The sequence below is a fragment of the Ictalurus furcatus genome, chromosome 16, assembly GCF_023375685.1.
Source record: "Ictalurus furcatus strain D&B chromosome 16, Billie_1.0, whole genome shotgun sequence".
NCBI classification, from domain to species: domain Eukaryota; kingdom Metazoa; phylum Chordata; class Actinopteri; order Siluriformes; family Ictaluridae; genus Ictalurus; species Ictalurus furcatus.
The window spans coordinates 14,307,772-14,330,918 of record NC_071270.1 but is presented as its reverse complement, the minus strand read 5'-3'; the positions used below and the strand labels follow the sequence as shown (position 1 = coordinate 14,330,918).

Genomic DNA, 23,147 nt, shown 5'->3' with positions numbered 1-23,147 from the left:
CCAATGTGGTCTGTCAGTGGAATGTTCAGGAATAGAAAGCTCTATGGGTTTAATAAACAGACAAATTATTATTTTGAGTCCTCGGTAACAAAAGGTTTGATAACCCCTATTTTATATGACACATGATGGCTGTGGTTATCTACTAACTCTCAGAAAATTTCAGCTTGGTGGAGATTCTGCATTACATGTACAAAACTAAACTGAATCAACACTGAATCAGCATTATTTCCCTAAATAGATCATAATATTTGTATAGCAGCTGTAGAGTAACTACAATACATTGTCTCAGTAAACATATACTCAGGACCAATACACTGAGATCACTGCCAGCTATTTTAAATCAGTAATGAAGAACTTATACCCTTTAACCAAATTTAGTTCTCAAATAATATTCCATAGTTTTTATTGATATTATGTGTCATAGTAAAATGTGTTGCAAACAGGATCAGATATATTTCAATTTCCATAAGCAGTAAAACAACTATTGTCAGTTCTGAATGACCCATTCTTGAACAGTAAGTATCAACTAAATAACATTTAGTATTAGTCTTTAATTAATGTTTAGTAAAAGCACTTATTGGACCCTCTATGTGGAATACAAAAGAAAAAAAATATATAAATAAATAATTACATAAATGACTAGTGAGTCACTCCATGTACAAATGAATCAGTGTACAAAATCCTTGGGCATCACTGAGGAATAAAACTTTAATTGAGGAATAGATATAGCTGGAAATGTGCATGTGCTTTTTGTTCTGCTTTTACTAAGCTAGATTTACCCAATCATTTGTACTCTGACTGTGCGCACTGAGAGGTGGAATCTGTGGAACATATGGTGTGTTATCATCACCTCCAACACCCTACACGCACAGGGACAGACACCTGCACTGCTCTCATTCGTCACTCAGCTCTGATCAACTCCTTTCAGCCTAAAAAGCTGTCTATTCCTCTCTGCTCTCACATGACTCACTACAAACTCAAACTCATTCACTGCATATGGACTGAGGGGGCTCTTAACTGCCAGACACCAAACTCAAACTCCAAACCAAACTTTTTTAAAGATCCTTTAATAAAATGTCTTCCCGTGAATCCTCCTGATAGCAGAGTGATATTACTTTACTCCACATTAACAAATATCTTTAGGGGAAAAAAGAGAAAAAAATGCATTCAACCAGTAGACCTACGGTACATATTATAAAAATACACAATACTTAAAAAACCCAGCAGCACTGCTTCCCTTATTTATAATAGTATACTTGTATGTGCACATGATCTGGGCTTCATGTCAACAATAACATTAAAACAAAAATGTGTGAGTCACGTAAAGAATAAAATTGCGTAATATGAACAGCATATCCTGGGCTGTTTTATTCCTCTTATACCAAAACAGTTTGACAAGGATTGCACTTTTTATAACTTATTAATGAACAACACATCAGTATAACTACATTTAATGGTGTGGAACATCCACAAACAAGTTAGCTCCTGTTATCACTTACATTATAGTAGCTTTAAACAGCTTTAAAAGTCCTCTGCCCTGAAGACTCTCTCACTGTCGAAAACTTACTAACTGTTACAAAGCACTGTCACTGGAGACTCCTTCCATAAATATTAAATAAAAAATTCCTTACAAAATGCTTAAGCATGTATAACAACACAATTTTGTTTATTTTTAGACTTAGACTATGTAGATTGTTCACTATACAAGTCCAAAGAGTATTAAGAGAATCCTGTGACTTGCGGATTGGTCAGAGCCATGCCATGCAGAAAATTAATCAACAACTTCTGACTAATAGGAATCAAGAATTCACCAGTACTGTGGTATATTTGTTCCTTTATTAATCCTCACTAGCCTAGTCAGAATCAAGAGCCTATCCAAGAAACAATGGACGAGAGGATGTAACACCTTGACCCTGACACTCTGAGGAATACAGACTATAATCTAAGCTCAGGATCGAAACAAGGGCCCTGGTGCTGTAAGGCAGCAATTCTACCAGTTGCACCACCATGCCATACCACTATGCTATAATATTTAGTACATAATTAATAGTACTACCTACAGAATAGGTAGGTAGTACCTACCTATTCTGTAGTTCAGAAATTTCAATAGCATTGGCCTTAATCGTTTTAGTCTATTCTGACTGAGGTGTTTACATGAACAGATAATGAGGCTGCAAGTAAACACAGCTAACTTCAGTGTTACTGCTGAGGTAACAAAATTATCCATCACACAAATCATATCTGGCCAGCTGTGGTCCTTTGGTGGTTGCCTTGGACAGAGCAGAGGAGAGATGACATTGTGTGCATAATTAAATTTACATTTATTCATTTAGCAGATGCTTTTATTCAAAGCGACTTACAAATGAGGATTTTTTTTAAGAGGGGGACCAGGGGAGAAATTAGGGGTTAGTTAAGTGTTCACGGAATAGGTGGGTCTTTAACTATTTTTTGAAGACAGTGATGGATACTGCTGTCTGGATAGAAAGTCACCAGAAGGTTTCTGGCAGTCCTGGTTAGTTTGTGTGTGGTTGAGCTTAGCTGTACGGTGAAGTTGTGGTTGATTGAGGGGCAGGCAGGGATGAGGAGAAGCTCAGTTTTTTGCCAAGTTGCCACGTAATGCATTACAATGAGTAATCTACAAAATGACCTATATGGTAGGTTTACCAATAAGCTACAACATACCTAATGAACTGGTAAATGAGTGTAATACTGTAACTAAATCTTCTATTCAGGATTTGCACTGCACACTGAATTCCTGCTTCATGTCTGGTGAATCCAGGATCCACCATAACCCTGACCAGGATAAAGTGCTTACTGATGATTAATGAGCAATGAACAAATTAGACATTGATATTTTAATATGTATCTTATAATTATTTTTTAAATCATTGTTAAATCTGAACAAACTACTGGCCTTCTGATGTGCATAGCACTTAAATACAAGACGCACAATATGGAAAACCTACTTAGTTAGGCACCGTGAGTGAACTGAGGAAATTCTTAAATTGAAAATTGTAAGTTCCACTGTCTGTAGCACAGAATGCTTTCCCTAGAAATAGAAGTAAAACGTCAGAATTTAAAGGATAATCTGATAAAAAATGTGTCACACCAGTCAAGCTTCTGCTGTTTTCCTGTGACACTACTAAAATAAGCATCAAATCTAAACTTCATTTGAAAGAAATTCTGGAACTCTCCTATTTCTTTTTGATTTTGTCTTCCTTTTTTTTTATTATCTAGACAACAAACAGCTCACCCCACCCTGTGCAACAGTCACTTTTCTCTCGAGAATTAATACAAAGTTTCTTCTTGTCACCTGCCTATACTTCGAGGGCCACCCAAAGCACATAACACACAAAACACCATGCAATATGTCCTAGTTTTAAAGTACAGGCACTTTAACTTTGCATCAATTACGGTGTTCTTGCTTCTGATGCTGCATATGATCCAAACACTTGTATTCCCAATGGAACATATTTACGTCCTTGCAGTATCCAGGCAAAACAATCTTTACTGCTGCCTTCTGACAACTGGCATTTGCTTGCCTCTAAATCACTGACATGCGAAGCAGGCACTTGGAAAGAAGGTTTGTTTTTGAGAGGGCACTGTCACAGCAGGATGGTGATTGGTGAAAGCTTGTTAGACCAAAAAGCTGACAGAACAGTGAATGGCAGTACCAAGCCACATTTGCCTTGTGTGTGTGTGTGTGTGTGTGTGTGTGTGTGTGTGTGTGTGTTTTAGCACTCCATGCTTCACCTGGCTGGAACAGTGCAGCTGAGGCCAGCTAGAGTTCATCCATTTCCAAAACCACAATGCTTTCATCGTGGTACTAGTGACTGATATTGACTGTAGATGCTGCAATATAAGAATTGTGTGTGTAATACATCCAATTAACCTTCACACATTTTATTACTTACATTTTTTTACTGGTTAGCAAAAATGTCTTACTGACTCAGTCCATCTCTTTTAATTTCATAGCGCTCCACTTATAACACTAATATGTCTTATTTGCATCGTAATTATTACTGATATAAAATATTTATGTAAATATGAGACACCAAACCTCCTTTTCCATGCTTGGGGATCATCCTGATAGCAGGGGTGTGTACACAGGTGTGATTGTAAATAAGAGTAGGAGGTGATGTGATGAGACTAAAGTTACATTTTTTATTCACATTAGCAAGGCCCAGCTATTTTTTTTTTTTTTGTATTTTTTTATTATTATTTATTTTATTTTTTAGCTTTTATATATGTATTTTTGACTGACTGGTTGAAATTACCTGAAGAGCTCTAGAATATAAGATTCGGAATTTTTCAAATTTTTAACACTTTAAAAAAAATAAAAAGGAGACAAGTAAACTCAAGAAATATAGTTTAGACAAAATGAGCAAGACTTTGTAAATTAAGGCAATATAAATGGGGTATGAATGTGATATTATTCACAGAGAAATGAGACCCAACACGGATAAAATGCCCTTTGTTGAACTTTACAATGGTTGATTTCCCTATCACAAAAGGTCCCAAGTAGAAGCTAGAACTGAAGAACCTTTAACTGTGAGAGTGTTTGTGGACTGGGAAATGCCAGAACAGATGCTGGAGAAACTAGGAGGCAGGTGAAAAGCAAAACAAAGTCAAACAAGAAATGGAAATAAAGGCCAACAAAATAGAAAGGCAAAAGAGAGTGTTCATGAGAGAGAAACTGAGCCAAGTACAGAAAGTCTGATGTTGGAAAAACAAGACTGTACAGCATTTATCATGCAAATGTCAGTGTTACAAGATCTCTGATGGGATGTTAGACTTTGACTGATCATTTTGTATCTCATGGCTAAGAAAAATGTCTCTGGGCCTAGATGCCTGCTAGCTTGCAAGGTATTCTGCTGTGTTCAGTGCTGAAATATGCCTCAATGTTGTGATTTGTGAAGTTTATTACTTCAAAAATGTGTGTAAATTTCAACAATGGGGAATCAATCAGTCATGTAGGTTCCAATGGACACACCTTAGTAAATATAATGAAGATACGATTTCGGTGTACTCTGTAGGTACTGATTTTATTTGTTGTTGTGCACAATTTGTCAGACCTCTTCTACCTCATCCATGGGTGCAAACGGATCACCACAGGACTACTGCTGACCAATTTGGGTGGTGATCTCTTCCTAGTACAGGGATGATACTGACATGGTATGACCAAATGTTGAAAGTGTATGCCTAACTTGTTGGTCCACCTGGTAGGTGTACAGTTAGAGACTATAGCCTCTCAACCAAGCAATGATGTGTAAAAATTCCAGCAACAGTGTTGAAACTGATACACTGATCTTTGTGGAGCTCTTGACTATTTGGGGCAGTGGGCAAAAAACAGGCCAAAAATGTACTTGGTTATGTGAAAATATTTCAACTGCACCGTCAACATCAGACTATGCTGGGAAACTTAATTTTGACACTTTGATATTGCTTTACATGAAGTGGAGAGGTGTGCGCCCACTCCTTTAGGAATTCATCCTGCAGTTATTTTTGCTGTCCTTTAACGCTAAACAAATCATTAATAAAATCCTTGCACTGTGGCATATTGAATTCTGTTATGACCAGCATTTTGTAAAAGAGCACTTTCGGAGCCATGAATTGCATGTCACTATCCAATCCCACTCAGCTAGTTTAGACTCAGATCAGTGGTGCATGACAGCTCAAAGAGGCTGATCCAGACTAATTTTCGGATGTTACTGAGATGAACATGATGGTAAAACCTCAGAAATGCTGTTTTGTAGACAATGCATGCAGTGTAGACTATGCACGTACAGTAACATTAAGTTATTATGACCATCACGCCAAGCTGTGTGCTCTCCATTCCAGAATCAATGACATCAGCTAAGCGACCAGCTCGTCCAGACAAGTGCATTTTAAGACATCATATATCCTTATATAGTGGAATATGATACAGAGATTTATTATTTTGCACATTTATTAGTCGAACAACCCCTACTACTATGTCAGTATCACTGCTATGCTGAAAATGTTACCCAAATAACATCTGGCCAGTGGTGGATATAGTGGTCCTATAGTGGTCCCTTTCTGCCACTGGATTGGGTGAAAGGAGGTGACAAATGGTACACAGCAACAGATGGGCTGAGTGCATATGGTAGATTTGTCCTGATCAAATGGCTAATGAGTATAGGAACAAGGTAGGAATACCTAATAAACTGCCCACTGAGTAGGCATATCCTAAAAGAGGTGTGTTAGCATAAAAAGTTGGTATCCAATGCATCATTTCACTCTTAAAGGATGCAAGGGAAAACAAGGGATGAGTCTGGGAATGGTGTCTCTGTGAAATCAAGCATTACCAAGCATTACCAAGTGTATTTTGTATTACACTGTAATACAAAATAACTTATATATATATATATATATATATATATATATATATATCTCATTACATTCAGCCCATATATGACATTTAGGCAACTGTGATTAAGGAAAATTCCATCCTAAAGTACGTTTTTTTATTAATCTTTATAATTACTGCTTCAGTGGCATGCAAGATTTCTTTTGTAATAATTCAGTTCACTGTTTTGTTTTAAACTTCTTTCATTGATATGTTCGTCTATTTTTTTCCCACTTGGGAATTTGTCAATGGTTTACAACATTATCCACTAACTGCCCATTGTGGTACCAGTGATATTTAGCCCTTGCTTCATCTCTACCTAAAGGGAGTGATGCAGCAGTGCTTTAGTCCTTTAGTCTGTACTGTACACTCTGCTCAAACAGATCAGCTTCCAAAGCTTCAACTTTCCTGCAAATCCACCATCAACACCACTGTGCCATCATCTTATAGAGTGCTATATAGCCAAGTCAATTCTCTGCCATAATTCAGCACAGCTGTATCATAAAGCATTACATTCTGGACCTTTGAGTCCAACGTTTATTAATATTATGGCAACTGGTGACAAAATTCCTGAGTCTGAAATAAACATCTTTTTTTTCCGTTGCTTTATGCAGCAACAGTGAAACTTGACCATTTGTTTAAATTTGAGGTCTGAAATTTTTCTTCCATTAAAAGTCATTGTAACTGTTCCACTGTCCATTACACCAAGTGTAATGGACAGAGGAGCAGGAAAAAAGCAAAATACTTCTTTGTGCTTATACAGTAAACTCATTAGATAGAAAGAACAGAGCTATTAGTGATCATCTAATGCTATCAACTAATATTACAAATTTCACTAATATATTGGTGGGGGCATGGTGGTTTAGTGGTTTGCTCACACCTAAGGGTTTGGGTGCTCGAATCCCGCCTCAGCCTTGTGTGCACAAAGTTTGCATGGTCTCCCCGTGCTTCGACGGTGTACTCCACTTTCCTCCCCCAGTTCAAAGGCATGCGCTGTATGCTGACTGGCATTTCTAAATTGTCCGTGTGTGCGATTGTACCATCGATGGTTTGGCACCCCATCCAGGGTGTCCCACACCTTGTGCCCTGAGTTCCCTGGGATAGGCTCCAGGATCTCCGTGACACTGTGTAGGATAAGCAGTATGGAAAAAGGATGGATGGAGGGATAATAATAGGCCACAAATTGGGTTTACATAATAGGTGCAGTATATAGTTTCTGTTGCACTGGAGCACTGCAAGGAAAGCATAATTAGCTGGCAATTGTCACGAATCGTGACGGAGCAGAGATAGGACGGATGCAAGTGCCGGATGAACAGTTGTTTATTAGAAAGAGAGACAGGCAGACAAATGCAAAACGTGATCCAAAACGTAATCCACAAACATGCAAGAGGTCAGGCGATTGGCAAACAGGCATACACGGGGCAAGGCAGGAATCTAGGTCGATAAACAAAACAAGAACTATGCCGAGGGACTGGAAGCGGATAATCCAGCGCGAACTAACTCTAAACATGGACCGTGACTATGACTATGATCCAAACTAAACTAACTCTAAACATGGACCGTGACTATGAATATGCTACGAACTTAACTAACTCTAAAGTATTAATCTTCCGCGCTGTGTGCTGGGAGGCGTGCGGTTTATATGCGGACATAATCAGCGTCTAAACTGCTAGCAGCTGAGAGCAATACAGACCCACGTGAAATCCCAGCCAATGACAGAACAGGGAGGAGACATGACAGAAACATAAACAAAACACACGTGTCCAGATGTCATTACGGTCAACAACGGATAAGCAGGTGCTCGCGCATTCGCGCTTAGAGCACGCTGCTTAAAGGGGGAATCTTGACAGAACCCCCCCCAAAGGCACTCCTCCCGGAGTGCCATGAGTCATCCCATTTAATTGGCGGACCCGGCCCCCTGGACTGAATGTCTCAGGCAGAGCCAGGAAACTGCACGGTGTTCTTGGCGGCGCAGGGAAGCGGAGCGACGTCCTCGGCGTAGCAGGGAAGCAGAGTGACATCCACAGCCGGGCAGGCAGTCTGAGCAAAGTCCTCGGCGGAGCATGAAGGCAGAGCGACGACCACAGCAGGGCAGGCGGGCTGAGCGAAGTCCTCGGCGGAGCATGAAGGCAGAGCGACGACCACAGCAGGGCAGGCGGGCTGAGCGAAGTCCTCGGCGGAGCATGAAGGCAGAGCGACGTCCTCGGCGGAGCATGAAGGCAGAGCGACGTCCACAGCCGGGCAGGCAGGCTGAGCGAAGTCCTCGGTGGAGCATGAAGGCAGAGGGATGACCACAGCAGGGCAGGCAGACTGAGCGAAGTCCTCGGCAGAGCATGAAGACAGAGCGACATCCACAGCCGGGCGGGCAGGCTGAGCGAAGTCCTCGGCGGAGCATGAAAGCGGAGCGACGACCCCAGCTGAACTGGAAGGCAGAGCGAAGTCCCCTGTAAGGCCAGGGAGAGGAGCGTGGGTCTCCGTGCGGCCAGGGAGAGGAGCGTGGGTCTCCTCGAAGCAGTAGGGGGGAATGACGTTTGCCATGGAGCCGGAAGGCTGAGCGACGACCTCAGCTGAACAGGGGGGCTGAGCGACGACCACAGCTGAACAGGGGGGCTGAGCGACGACCTCAGCTGAACAGGCGGGCTGAGCGACGACCTCAGCTGAACAGGCGGGCTGAGCGACGACCTCAGCTGAACAGGCGGGCTGAGCGACGACCTCAGCTGAACAGGCGGGCTGAGCGACGTCCTCAGCTGAACAGGGAGGCTGAGCGACGTCCACAGCTGAGCAGGGAGGCTGAGCGACGACCTCAGCTGAACAGGCGGGCTGAGCGACGACCTCAGCTGAACAGGCGGGCTGTGGACGTCGCTCAGCCTCCCTGTTCAGCTGAGGTCGTCGCTCAGCCTCCCTGTTCAGCTGTGGACGTCGCTCAGCCTCCCTGTTCAGCTGTGGACGTCGCTCAGCCTCCCTGTTCAGCTGTGGACGTCGCTCAGCCTCCCTGTTCAGCTGAGGACGTCGCTCAGCCCGCCTGTTCAGCTGAGGTCGTCCTCAGCTGAACAGGGAGGCTGAGCGACGTCCACAGCTGAACAGGGAGGCTGAGCGACATCCACAGCTGAACAGGGAGGCTGAGCGACGACCACAGCTGAACAGGGAGGCTGAGCGACGTCCACAGCTGAACAGGGAGGCTGAGGCTCTGAGGTCACCAGGTGAACCTTGGGCATGGGCGGAGCTTGGCTGGCCGTGTCAGCAGACTCGGGCGCGGGCGGAGCTCAGCTGGCCGTGTCAGCAGACTCGGGCGCGGGGGGAGCTTGGCTGGCCGTGTCAGCAGACTCGGGCGCGGGCGGAGCTTGGCTGGCCGTGTCAGCAGACTCGGGCGCGGGCGGAGCTTGGCTGGCCGTGTCAGCAGACTGGGGCGCGAGCAGAACTTGGCTGTGCGTGTCAGCAGACTGGGGCGCGAGCAGAACTTGGCTGTGCGTGTCAGCAGACTGGGGCGCGAGCAGAACTTGGCTGTGCGTGTCAGCAGACTGGGGCGCGAGCAGAACTTGGCTGTGCGTGTCAGCAGACTGGGGCGTGAGCAGAACTTGGCTGTGCGTGTCAGTAGTCTTGGGCGTGGGCTGAACTTGGGCGACCAGGTCGGTAGACTTGGGCGTGAGCAGCATTTGGTCATTAGGCTGAGATATTAGCAGAGCTTGGTCAACTGAATCAGCAGGCTTGAACGTGAGCTCAGGTACGTGAGACTTGACTTGGACCTCAGGGACGTGAGACTTGACTTGGACCTCAGGGATGTGAGACTTGACTTGGACTTGGACCTTAGGGACTTGAGACTTGACTTGGATTTCAAGGACTGGAGACTTGACTTGGACCTCAGAGCCTGGAGGCTTGACTTGGACTTCAGAGCCTGGAGGCTTGACTTGGACTTCAGAGCCTGGAGGCTTGACTTGGACTTCAGAGCCTGGAGGCTTGACTTGGACCTCAGGGACTGGGGGCTTGACTTGGACCTCAGGGACTGGGGGCTTGACCTGGATCTCAGGGACTGGAGGCTTGACCTGGATCTCAGGGACTGGAGGCTTGACCTGGATCTCAGGGACTTGTGACTTGACTTGGATCTCAGGGACTTGAGACTTGACTTGGATTTCAGAGTTGAGCTCTGCATGAAGTTGCCTGTAGTAGCAGGTAAACGGCAGGGCAGGTTCGCCTGCCAGACTTACCCCCCTGAGAAGTTGTTCTAGCTCGTCCTTTGCCTCCGGACTCCCGAATCGCACCATGAATTCCCCCACAAACTGTTCTACACTGTCCAGGTTCCTACAGTGCTTATCCAGTTTGAGCTGCACACATTGACGGGCCGGTCCAAAGAACCGGGACCACATGAATCGGAGCCATTGCTTCTCCTCTGGCTTAGGGTCTAACAGGCTGGCGAAATAGTATTGACAGTCTACCAGAAAATATTCAGGGGCACCGAAAAATCCGTCAAATGGATCAGGAAGCTCCATAAATGTCCATTGTGGGAAGTGGACGGAGTCCATAGCGGGGACGGTTACACGAATCGTGACGGAGCAGAGATAGGACGGATGCAAGTGCCGGATGAACAGTTGTTTATTAGAAAGAGAGACAGGCAGACAAATGCAAAACGTGATCCAAAACGTAATCCACAAACATGCAAGAGGTCAGGCGACTGGCAAACAGGCATACACGGGGCAAGGCAGGAATCTAGGTCGATAAACAAAACAAGAAACGAACTATGACGAGGGACTGGAAGTGGATAATCCAGCGCAAACTAACTCTAAACATGGACCGTGACTATGACTATGATCCAAACTAAACTAACTCTAAACATGGACCGTGACTATGAATATGCTACGAACTTAACTAACTCTAAAGTATTAATCTTCCGCGCTGTGTGCTGGGAGGCGTGCGGTATATATGCGGACATAATCAGCGTCTAAACTGCTAGCAGCTGAGAGCAATATGGACCCACGTGAAATCCCAGCCAATGACAGAACAGGGAGGAGACATGACAGAAACATAAACAAAACACACGTGTCCAGATGTCATTACGGTCAACAACGGAAAAGCAGGTGCTCGCGCATTCGCGCTTAGAGCACGCTGCTTAAAGGGGGAATCGTGACAGCAATAAGAAAATGGTAGCATGAACTTCAGAGCCATGCACAGATTAATCCCTTTGTCTGTCCTTCTATTCTTTTCTTCAAAGTATATAAAACTGTTTTGTTAAGATTTTTGTGTGTATGTTCTAACTGGGAGTAAATGAGCCAAGAATTAAATATAAGCAAGCTCACAAAAAAGGAACCCTGATCATTGTGCTTACAATCTACACTTATGTTTGGATGGTCTAAAGAGGTTAAAAAAGAAAGTTTTTCTTTATTCTGAACAACTGAACTGCAATAACCTTCATTTGTCTTCTCCAGATGGCAGTTTTTCGCTTGAATATTTGTATACTTTAGAGAAAACTCGGGTCAAAATGACTGGTTTCAGATTGCGCCCTTCTCTAACACATTGTGCGTCTCTCCTCGTATTACTGCTGATCAATGGAGCAGATCAATGCCACGGAAGACGATGAGGCCTTTTTACCCTTTACAAGCCTGTCCAACCACCATCATCCACCACAGAAATAGATGTAGCACTAATCCAAGACATTATCTAGAAGTGTTTGGTTTGGGGGGCAGGATGAAGAGAAATGATCCTACCCACAGGACATGATGGTAAAAGGCCAAAAAAGCAAATAGCTTGGAGAGAGCTCTTCAAAACACTGAAGCCAACTGCTCAAATTAGGACTGTGCTGGTATAGAGTACCTGTATCTTTGTATATGGTTATGAATATATTTCCAATACATATACTGTTCATTTATAATATCCGCCATATCCTTTACAAAAACAAAACTAGGCAAACATGCCAGGTACTTCACTAAACAAGACCATTTTAATAAATTATTCTAGCAGTTTTCCTGACCAAATAATTTAATACTTCCTTCCTTCTGTCTTTCCCCTACAATGTTTCACAGTAAAATAAATCAATGTCCTCTAAGCTTATGAATTTTACAATCATTAATTAGATGCCATAATATACCAAAAATTGTTGTATTGGGTTACACAGTCATCGTGGCATAAATTTTCCTTCTGTTTCACCATTAGCTTAAACATCACTCAAGTTATGATGTGGCTCCCTTATCTCATCCGCCTTTCTAATCATTCATGTGAAATACCTTGAGGGAGCAACATGCATATGTTCTCATTACAGTCTCTTTTGGTGCTCAGTGCTCACTCTATTCATCACCAGCTCCTGTCTGCTTTAATCTTTAAACCTGCTCCACACAGCTGGGTTTAAAAAATCCTGTCCAGTTCCATACACCACCTGGACAATGCTGGCTCTGGTGCAGGACGCTGGGCAAAACCAACCTCTCCCCAGAGAATGATCCCAGGAGACACTTCCAAATCAAGCCTCAGAGCCTGCTTTATTCTACATACAAGCTAATGTGCACATAAATAATTGCCCTCCTTTTCTTTCTTGCTTGCTTTTTTGCTAAAACTGAAACTTATCCAATACAGCTCAAGTGTTTCCAATATTTTCAATATTCAAGATTTCCAATCTGTAACCTTGGCCTTCCCTCACATGCCCAGCTTTTCATCCACTTGGCTGTCTGTGATGTTTTACTTCCAACAACCACACACACTGAACGTTGGCTGCTAAACACAACTAGGGCAGACACTGGTATGACAAAACTTAGTTTTCCCAGTATGTTTTGATGCTCAATATTAACTTGTGTTCAAAAAGTCAGCACCCTCTTCCCACTTATAAACAGCAACTCACTGGTCATGTAAACACATATGAAGGCAAGGCAAAAAGTTATATCAGTTGAAAGTTTTTGCCTCGACAATATCTCACTGCACTACCGCAATTACAAATGTGGGGTGGCCTGGGAAAATTCTCCACATGGTCAAATTTGCTCAATTTCTACTACAGAATATCTAGTTCATGGTCATGTAAAGTTATAGCTTTTTAAAGTGAAAACGGTAAAAATATTATTTAAAAATTCAAGCCCAAATAATTAAAATCAATTTATAAACTAATGTACTCAAGGAAAAACAACATTACTGTCAAATTTTAAAGAATTATAAATTTACAATAGGAAATGAGTTATCACTTTGATTACTAGTACTCATTTAAACACAAGCCTTATTGTCTCTTTGCTCGACTGATCTCCGTTCATGCTAACATTGGTGGGGAAATAATTGTTGAATAACTTTTTTTGTTCCCTTAAATTTGTTGTCTTTCATTGGCTCATTTTAAAAATGTTTCATCAGAGTGTGTAAGCGCTCTTCTCTGTTTTGATATGACGATGCAGCATCATTACTGACATTGTGATAACCACTATCTGATCACAAACGGAACAGATTAAGCTTATGTCTGTTTCACTATGACATGAAACTATCCAAAAACTTGATCAAGCTGTGACAGAAACACACTTAGCTAGGTGTTTTAGACATTTTTAGGCAAATTTAATCTACTGCTATGCCTTGTACACCGCCTGATCTTTGCAAGCAGATTAGAAAGTTAAGAAAAATCTAAATATAAATTATTACATCATTTTGGCAAACTATTTTATGTGTTCTTAAAGTACAGATGCCAAAGTATATTATTTGGCAGGAAAAAATTCTTCCAGAGTTTAGTCGTAGCAACATCTGACAGGATGTTTTTTTTTCCCAGAGTAACACAAATGCAAAAGGTCTATTTAACACAATTGATATCCAACTATTTTTGGTATGATAGAACTCTGGATTTGGGCAGATGATTAAATACTTAATATCAAACAGACATTTCATTTAAGAAGGTCACTGTTTTAAAAGGGTATTTTTGTGTCAAACCAATCAATACTATATAATTAGAGTTCTATAAAAATATCATTTAAACATATATAAACATTGAAAATGCCATATGAAAATGTCCTAGAGCCTGAAACTCTGTGCATTAAATCCATACTGGATCCTGTAGTGCATCATTCAAAAGGTGTCCTGAAAAGCAGGGATTTGGCCTGTAGTGCTGCTATACACAGTAAGCCACACTGGCTGCATGCCAGCACATGCTCTTATTTCTTCTGCTTGCTGTTTTCTCATTTTAAGGGCCATTTCAAAACTATCTGCAAGTTAAGGTTTCAGAGGACCTCTGAAAGTCCCAAAATGACTGTAGACTTAAAATGCAGAACTTCCTCAACATGCATGTAATGTAATGTAATCTGATGTGATTTCTTTTATAACCCATAAAGAATCTGTTTATAAATGTAAGTAGGTTAGGTAGTATACATAATATTAAACTAAGTCCTATACAGTATATCAAAAATGAACATTTGATTGGCTCCATTAAAATGGATTATACATTGTACGCAACAGCTGTTAGCTAATTCACATGATTGCTAATTAACATACTAGCTAGTTCTCAAGCCAGTAGCAGCAGTTGTAAACTGATATGGCTCTGTGTATGAGGTAATATCATGAACAAATTTGCAATATTTCTGCATTCCCTGCTAAGGGCTAATTTAATTGATTAAAAAAAATCCACACCCTTGTGTAGTTGAGACACATGTCTAGGTTGTGAGGGAAAGCTGAAAACAGTACTCAAATGCAGAGAGAGAAGCTCAACAGTAAAGATCATGTGATGTACTAAAGTACCACGTGGAGCGAGTTTCTATTCTATGTTCCTATCCAAGTTTGATGAGGTTCTTTTTAATGCCCAAGCTGATCTTCCTAATGGCTCTAAAAGGTCAGATGGTATGGCATAATGTCTTCCTATGAAGGAAGAACAAGAATTGGAGTTACATTTCTAAGCCAAATGAACAACAAAGCAATGCTCTGTTTAATAGTTGAGGCTTTTATTAATGTTATTATGTGAAAAAAGTAATGTTCCTTGTTGGCAGATTTATAAGCTCTGCTTTCCCAGTGTATGGCTTTGTTCTAATATTGACTATAATTTTCATATTTGTAATGCAATGCCATGATAACCTTCAATCAATACTGAGTGTTAACAGTAGGCGGGCTGGCTGTGTGTGAACTGGGAATGTTTTTAGCAGAGATGTGTTATGAGGGGGGAGTGAGGGGGGAGTGAGGGTGGTGGGGGTGGAGGAGGACTGAATAATTGTTAAAGAGCGAATACATGACCACAGCTGTTCAAAACACTCTCCAGAACACTGCATGGAAAAATATCTCTCAAAACACTGATAAACTGAGAGAACAACGATGTGTGACATGGAGATGTCCTTGCAAGAGCATAAAAAGACTGCACGGATAAATTAACATTTCAAGCAAAGACACATTTAGATGTAATGCACCCTGTGCAGGCTAAGAACTCGATTATGAGAGATGCATTAATATGCATCCATATATTTAATATTCACAAATCAAACAAACTATTATGAATTACAAAATGCAACATATCTAGGACAAGTTTTTTTTTAATTATTCAGGTTCTCTTTCATTTCTGCTATTAGACAAATTTGGAAAAAAGACTACAAAAACATTCCAAAATAACTGGTTATGTATTTGTCTTTCTTATTCATTTGTATTTTTTACACATCTGTATTCATTTTGATGCCTTTTATTTATCATATTAGTTTTATTTCTTGTAGCTAATTTAATGGATCAGTCTCTGTAAAAACAACACTGCTACAGACAGTATTTATAGCTGAAATGACACACTGTAAGCCTTCAATTAACAAGCTCCTCTGTGCTTATGCAATTGAATAATGTGATAAGCAGAAATCAAGTAATTACATTGTAAACTATGCATTTTTGCCAACTACAACACATTTTATTAGAAACTCAAATACTAATTAACACTTGGTGTATCTAATCTATTAAAATAAATTGCCTTATCTTATTTATTTGTTGTGTTTTGCATAAGAAGTAATTAGTGTCAGGACTAAGCACCAAAAGTTAATGAACAGGAGATAAGAAGGTGTTTAATTTGCAAAAAAAAAAAAAAAAGTGCTTTTTCTCACAATATAAATAAATCCTGTGTTTCACTTAATCCCCAACTGCTCAGAAAAAATCTGATTAAAAATAAAGAGTGCTATTTTTACAGAAAATTATCCTGTTACAAAATAGCACAATGAGACACTTTCTGTGCCAGCAACAATCCAGATTCAGCCGATGTTAACTGATTTTGAAAAGCAAACGTGAGGGAAATTGCAGTGTAAATGATGACAAAAGTCTGAATTTTGACAGCTGATTTTAGTGAGTGCTGGTTTTGAGTGATGGCCAGTGTTCTTTCTCTCTTGCTTCCTCTCCTTCTCTCCCTCCCTCTGCTGTGTCCTAAATCAATATCTATCAACGATTTGAAATTAAACCCAGATTAAATCCCAATTTCATCACGGGGAGTCACGTCTGGAGAGATTCGTTTATTTATATCAGTCTGCGGAAGGAGATCGAAGTTGTTCTTCACCTTTAACCGTCTCGTTGAAAAGTCAAGCAAGCCAAAAACAATCTCCCACCAGTTTTGATACCATTTCTGTAATCCCAACAGTGAGTGATGAAAACAGCGACTGTAAAGATAATTTTGAGGGGATACCATATCACAAAAAAAGATACACACACACACACACACACACACACACACACACACACACATTATATATATATATATATATATATATATATATATATATATATATATATATATCTGTGTGTGTGTGGTGTATCTCAGTGTATCTCATCCTCATGGACTGCACCAGATTTGTCAGTTCTTGCTGTGAGATGTTACTTCACTCTTCCACCAAGGCATTTGCAAGTTCTCGATCGCATCTGGGGGACGCATGGTTACACATGGTTTGCCACTGCAAGGACGATCAGCTGTCTTTCTTGTCTCCATGTAGCACTGTGTTAGGCGTATTACATTACGGACATTGCAGTTTATTGCTTTGGCCACATCTGCAGTCCTCATGCCTCCCTGCAGCAGGCCTATGGCATGTTCACGCAGATGAGCAGGAACCCTAGGCATCTTTCTTCTGGTGTTTTTCAGAGTCAGTAGAAAGGTCTAAGTTATTGTAACTATGACCTTAATTGCCTACCGCCTGTAAACTGTTAGTGTCTTAAGGACTTTTCCACAGGTGCATGTGCAATAAATGTGTATGGTTCATTGAACAAGCATGAAAAACAATGTTTAAACCCTTTCCAATAAAGATCTGTAAAGCTTATTTGGATTTTACAAAATTATCTTTAAAATACAGTCTCATGAAAAAGGGATATTTCTTTTTTTGCTGAATATATATACACATGTATACACATATATATATATATATATATACACATATATATATATAAAGACCGCAACACAAATCTCCCAAACCACCTGAGTGAAGATTGCCTTTGAAAAGCGTGTTACCTTGAACGATGAGATGAACTTTGGTGGACTCAGGTTTCTTGTTTGTGAGGATGGAGCAAACATATGGCCCTTCGTCATGCAAGTTCACATCCAGGATCTTTATACTGTACTCTGTCACTGCTGTGTTATTCAGCAAGACCACTCGTGGGTCCAGAGACCATTTCTCACTCCCCGTGAAGAGAATAGTGGTGCGGTTCAGCCAGGCTACCCTCGATACCTTGCTGTCCACATTGCATCTGTTGAAACACAAGAGGAAACAGGATTTAATCATTAAAAAATGCATCTACTTGTTAGGAATAGTAGTAATATTTCCCCATCATTTGGTAAAAGACAGAGTGATTTTCCTTTTTTCTAGAAAACATCTTCCCAGCATCCACCAATGACCGTATCATTTTATATTCTAGGATCAATATGATTAAGACACAATGTAGACTTCAGTAGAGTAAGTGTACAAGTGAAATATTGCAAACCTTCTTCACTTGACAGAATTATTTTCTTAAGAATAAGTGACAAACAGTATAGTATAAACAAGAAAACAGTTAAACCATTTAAGATTTTCATATTTATTAGCAAAAATAAAACAGCTTCCTTTATTTTGTTACAGTATAATTAATATAATAGAATATAATCACTGTTTAATCAAGCAATATTCATATTTTAAGTCAAAAGTTATATTCCTAAAAAGCATTGTTTGCCATGTCCGATGATGATGTCATTAACACTACTGTAGTAACCATTTTGAACGAGGAAGTGGAATTGTATGTGGCAAACACAGACAAGGGGAGTGATGCACATAGACCAATCAAATTAGTGAACCGGAAATAATACAAATCACAGTTAAATGTAAATTTAACCCTATTTAATTTAATTGAACCCTAACCCTTGGTCAGGTATAGACCAAAGTCCACAGATTTGCAACCTCACATCATGGGCAAAAGCATTTAAAAATGCAAGATATCTAAAGCGTCACATAACTGACATAAGCCAGTATTGTTTTTATACTTATGTAAAAATACTTAGGGTCATGAGGTGCATTTATATCTGAGTGAAAATGTGCTCAACTAGAGTAAGTGTGCAGAACTAGTGCAGAAGAATATCATTAAAGTACATATTTGGATCTTAAGGACTATTATTGTACCTTTGAGGATATATTTATATTGCGTCATGTGGTAAAAAAAAAAATTTACCTACACATATTTTCCCCAAAATGGTAATCAAGGGACTATAAAGGGACAAAGAAATAAGAGGCAGTGATATACACAACCAAAATTTTTTTGCGGTAATTAAGATGGAATATAAAGAATATAAAGTGTGTATTCTAACCAGGCAGGCTACCAGACCTATACCATCTAAATGCACAGCTTAAGTATGTGAAAAATACATACTGCAAATTTTACTTAGTGTACAATGTAAAACTTTAGGGGTGTAATGACTTAATGATCAAGTGAAACATAATGAACTCTGTAGCAGCGCCTGAGGTGTCATTTTAACCGGAAGTAGAGCTTCAGAGTCGGCTAAAATGGCCTCTTTCTCAGGCACTGTAAATCGAAGCAACACAGGGCTAGTGTTGTTTGAAAATTAATGAAGAGCTATTTTAACTGTTATAACATGGTTGTGTATAACCTATAATGCATGTCGGTCTTTGTCATATGGCGCTATCTATATATTTAAACTGTATGACTTGCGCAGAATGGGAAAGTGCTGTTGCATTAAATTTATATACATGATATGAATTGCACAGTTGTACAATGCTTTTGCATCGCGATGCATCATGTCATGATAACATAATAATAATACAATTATTATTGTTTAAATAATAATTTTAACACATTTAATACATAATGTAGTAGTAATAATAATAATAATAATAATAATAATTTATATAGTTACAGTTATGTATATAGTGTTTCTCAAATCCCTAACTCAGAAATAAATAGAACAAAACAAACATGACAAACATGAATCAGAATTAACAGATGTGAAAAAATTACATACAATTTTTTATATGTATTCTGTATTACATATGCTCTCTCTCTCTCTCTCTCTCTCTCTCTCTTTCTCACTCTCATATATATGCATACATACATGTCTATATATATATGCTATGTTTGTTATGGCAAATACATATATATTATGCTATGTGAGCCTATCATATGGATGGAGAAGAGCAGAAAATAACCTAGCAGAATCTGCTGACGACCAGAGATACACTTTTTCCCATTCAGTGGAAGAATGAGAAGACTGGAAGAGGCGACTGGGAAATCGATTACTTTTGCAACTGCTCAAGAAATTTGATTAAAAAAAAAAAGTGCTACATTTTAAATCCTGTAACACCATAGCACATTTCCTGTTACAAAATTTTGCCAGGAATGACCTGGATGCAGATGATGTTAATAGATTTTGGAAATGCGAATGGAAGGGAAATTGCACTGTCAATGATGACAAAAGTTTAGAGGCCACCATGAGGCAATGGAATGGACCCAGAAATCAGCTTCCATAATGCTGCAACTTCAGCAGTGTAGCTTGTCCACTCCACCCCCTCCACCCCAGGGAAACCCTGAAATAGTCTTGTGTCTGCCAAGCATATAGGAGAGAAGCCTCCTTAGAGTGCTACACTGTCCTTGCTTATCAGTAAAGAGCAGAGCATGCACAAGGTAGCAGGCCAGTGCAACTTGGCCAGGTAGCTGGTGACACTTACAATGTGGTGTAAAGCTCAATGACGCTTACAACATGCTGCAAAGATTTCCATCCAAGCACTGCCAGGTCATTTACACGTGCATGCCTATAATACCCCTCAGGTATGTTTTATTTTCCTCTCAAGGACAAATTCAAAAATAGGTCAAAAGCATTAAGTGGATTATCTAATAGCATTTATTACCCCTATCCTCTACCCCCTCAAAAAAAAAGAAAACATAAAAAAGTAATGAAAGCCCTTCAGAAAGAGTCTGTGAATCTTCAGGGCAAGAATGCATCATGTGAAATGGATGCTTTTTCAGGATATTCTTCAAAGGGGTGAGCTCATCCAGAGAGTGCTAATCTGCAAGACTGAAAGAGAACTTGGAGGACTGGAGGAATACAAAAACAACAGATTTAGCTCTATTTAGTATCTTCGTGCACGCTCTGCACTTTTTTGTGTCAGAATTGTATATCTGCAGAAAACTAAATTTAGTCCTGGCTATGCACTAACCTTAAATATTGAATATTTATACAGCTATACATATTGTATTGCACACTGTTGTGAAGGTTCTAGGTTACTTTTCAGTGTTATGTCCCTCTATTTTTTGCTAACTTCTTTTTTTTTTCTAAGCATGCTAAATCATGCTAACTAGAAAGGACATTCCCCAGATTTACTAGGTCATTAATTCAGTATGCAGAAGCCTCCTTCATCAAATCAAGGCTGTTCATCCAGGCATGTCTTAATGTGTCCCATGATGATAAGTAATTCTACCACCTGCTGCCTGTAATTCTAGAACCTCTTCTAACATGCTGGCTAGGATTTAACCCACCAGCACTAGTCTAGTATTAGCCAGGAAGGAGGGTTGTCTTTTTTTATTTTCATGTTAGAGAAAACATAATCAAGGTCATACTGCAATAGATGCAATTTCATCAAGTAAACTTCAGTCATCATCCTTGTGTTCTTCAAACAAGGTTCTTCTACAAAAGTATTTAAAGTGGAAAAAATGGGGAAAAAGTCCATTTAATCCACCAATATCGAAAAGTAACAGCAGTTTCCTTGAAGGCAGTGTCTCCATTATCGAGCACTGACAAGATGAGATCAAGCCTCATTCACTAGACTAATGGCTCTGTCACACTACTACCATGCAGTCTTGTCTAATGGATTGTCAGGCACCTTGGTGTAGCGTCGTTAATATAAAGAAATATCCCCATAAAACATAGTACATCCCATAAAACATAGATGGATTACCAATACATTCTAAACTGTCTTTATGCACAGACAATACTAAAGTTTTCTTTCAAAGAACCTAAACTCATCATGTATAGCATTGTCAGTACCCTTAAGATAACCACAAATGTAAAAAAGGTTTTGTCCATGCTTATAAATGCTTATAAAAGCTTATAAACTAAATTTCCTACCATTCTGATGTATAGGCTGCTTATTGTACTTGTATTGTATTGTATTGTAAATTACTGTAATATCTACCCAGTGTAATATGTCAATAAGCCCATTTCCATAGTGTGACTGTATGAACCAGACTCATTTCAACAATACTTCCTTGTGTACTGCATCCAATATTATAATACCATTTTTTCCCATATGCTTGGTAATATTGTACATAGGTGATTCTGACATGGCATCATATAACACAGTGTTTTGCACACATATGTGATACTTGGAGTAAGGGTCTTCAGAGTTTCACAACAGAAAAGTTTTTGCCCATTCGAGTGATCATGAGTTAGAATCAATGCCACCACAGCCATCCATGGATGGTTATCCAAGAGAGCAAAATTGACTGTTCTCTCTGGGTAGGAGGGGTAGCATACTCTATCTCCCCTTTAAATCACAGTTACACTAGCCAAACATAGGTATTTGTGAGCTCATGTATGTGGAAGATGGTGGATACTGCTTTCCTCCAAGTGTGGCTTCACATGTCTCAGAGGATACACGTTAGCTATCACCCTCCCTGGTTGGTAGGTGTTGTATGATGGGGATATCTGTCGGGTGGGAGGGAACTACAGTATGTGATACTTTGGTGAGGCAGTCAGGTATGTTGATGTGTGCCCAAGTGACTTTTGTCACATAAGAAAAAGCATTTTATAGCATTTTACTTATGAATCCATTCCCTGATCGGTTGGCTTGTTTCTAATATGTAGATGACATGAATGCAGCACAGGGTCGGGGAAGGGAGAATAGAAAACACAAAAGATAGCAGACAAAGGCAACATAAAGTTTTAAGAGACAGGAAGTGTTAAAATATAGAGACAGACATGGTATAATATTCTCCTTTCCAAATAATGCTTTCATGTTATTTACCCTACGAGTTTGGTTTCTAGCTAGTAAATTGCAATTGTAAAGAAACAGGCAAACTATGCTGCAGCTTGTGTAAATTTGTGGTACAGCTACAGTCTGTCAGAGGAGCTCCTTTTTTTCATGCATTCACATTTTCCACACATTTTGTGCCTATAGTGGATCACATGACCATGACCAACCAATACCAATAAAGAGCATAGTCCACTGGAATACAGCAACATGTAGTACGTAACTGAACTTGTGTATCAACCTACATGAGAACTGACATGCTGCTCCGTGCTTTACATTTATTCTGCGTAATAATAATAATAATGTAATAATCTTATACAATGCAATGTTGTGACATAAACAAATCATTCTACTCAATACACAATTCTAAAAAATGACTGATAAATTAGTAGTCTTGC

The 23,147-nt window shown here is 39.9% G+C and overlaps 1 protein-coding gene across 1 annotated transcript in view; it reads right to left on the bottom strand.

Annotated features, from left to right (window-relative positions):
* The window catches only part of opcml (opioid binding protein/cell adhesion molecule-like), a 173,100-nt gene that overhangs the window by 83,650 nt on the left and 66,303 nt on the right, over nucleotides 1-23,147 (bottom strand). The window contains exon 2 of the mRNA XM_053646180.1: nucleotides 17,751-17,986. Within this exon, the coding sequence (XP_053502155.1) occupies nucleotides 17,751-17,986 (236 nt within the window). The remainder of the gene's footprint in view (nucleotides 1-17,750; nucleotides 17,987-23,147) is intronic.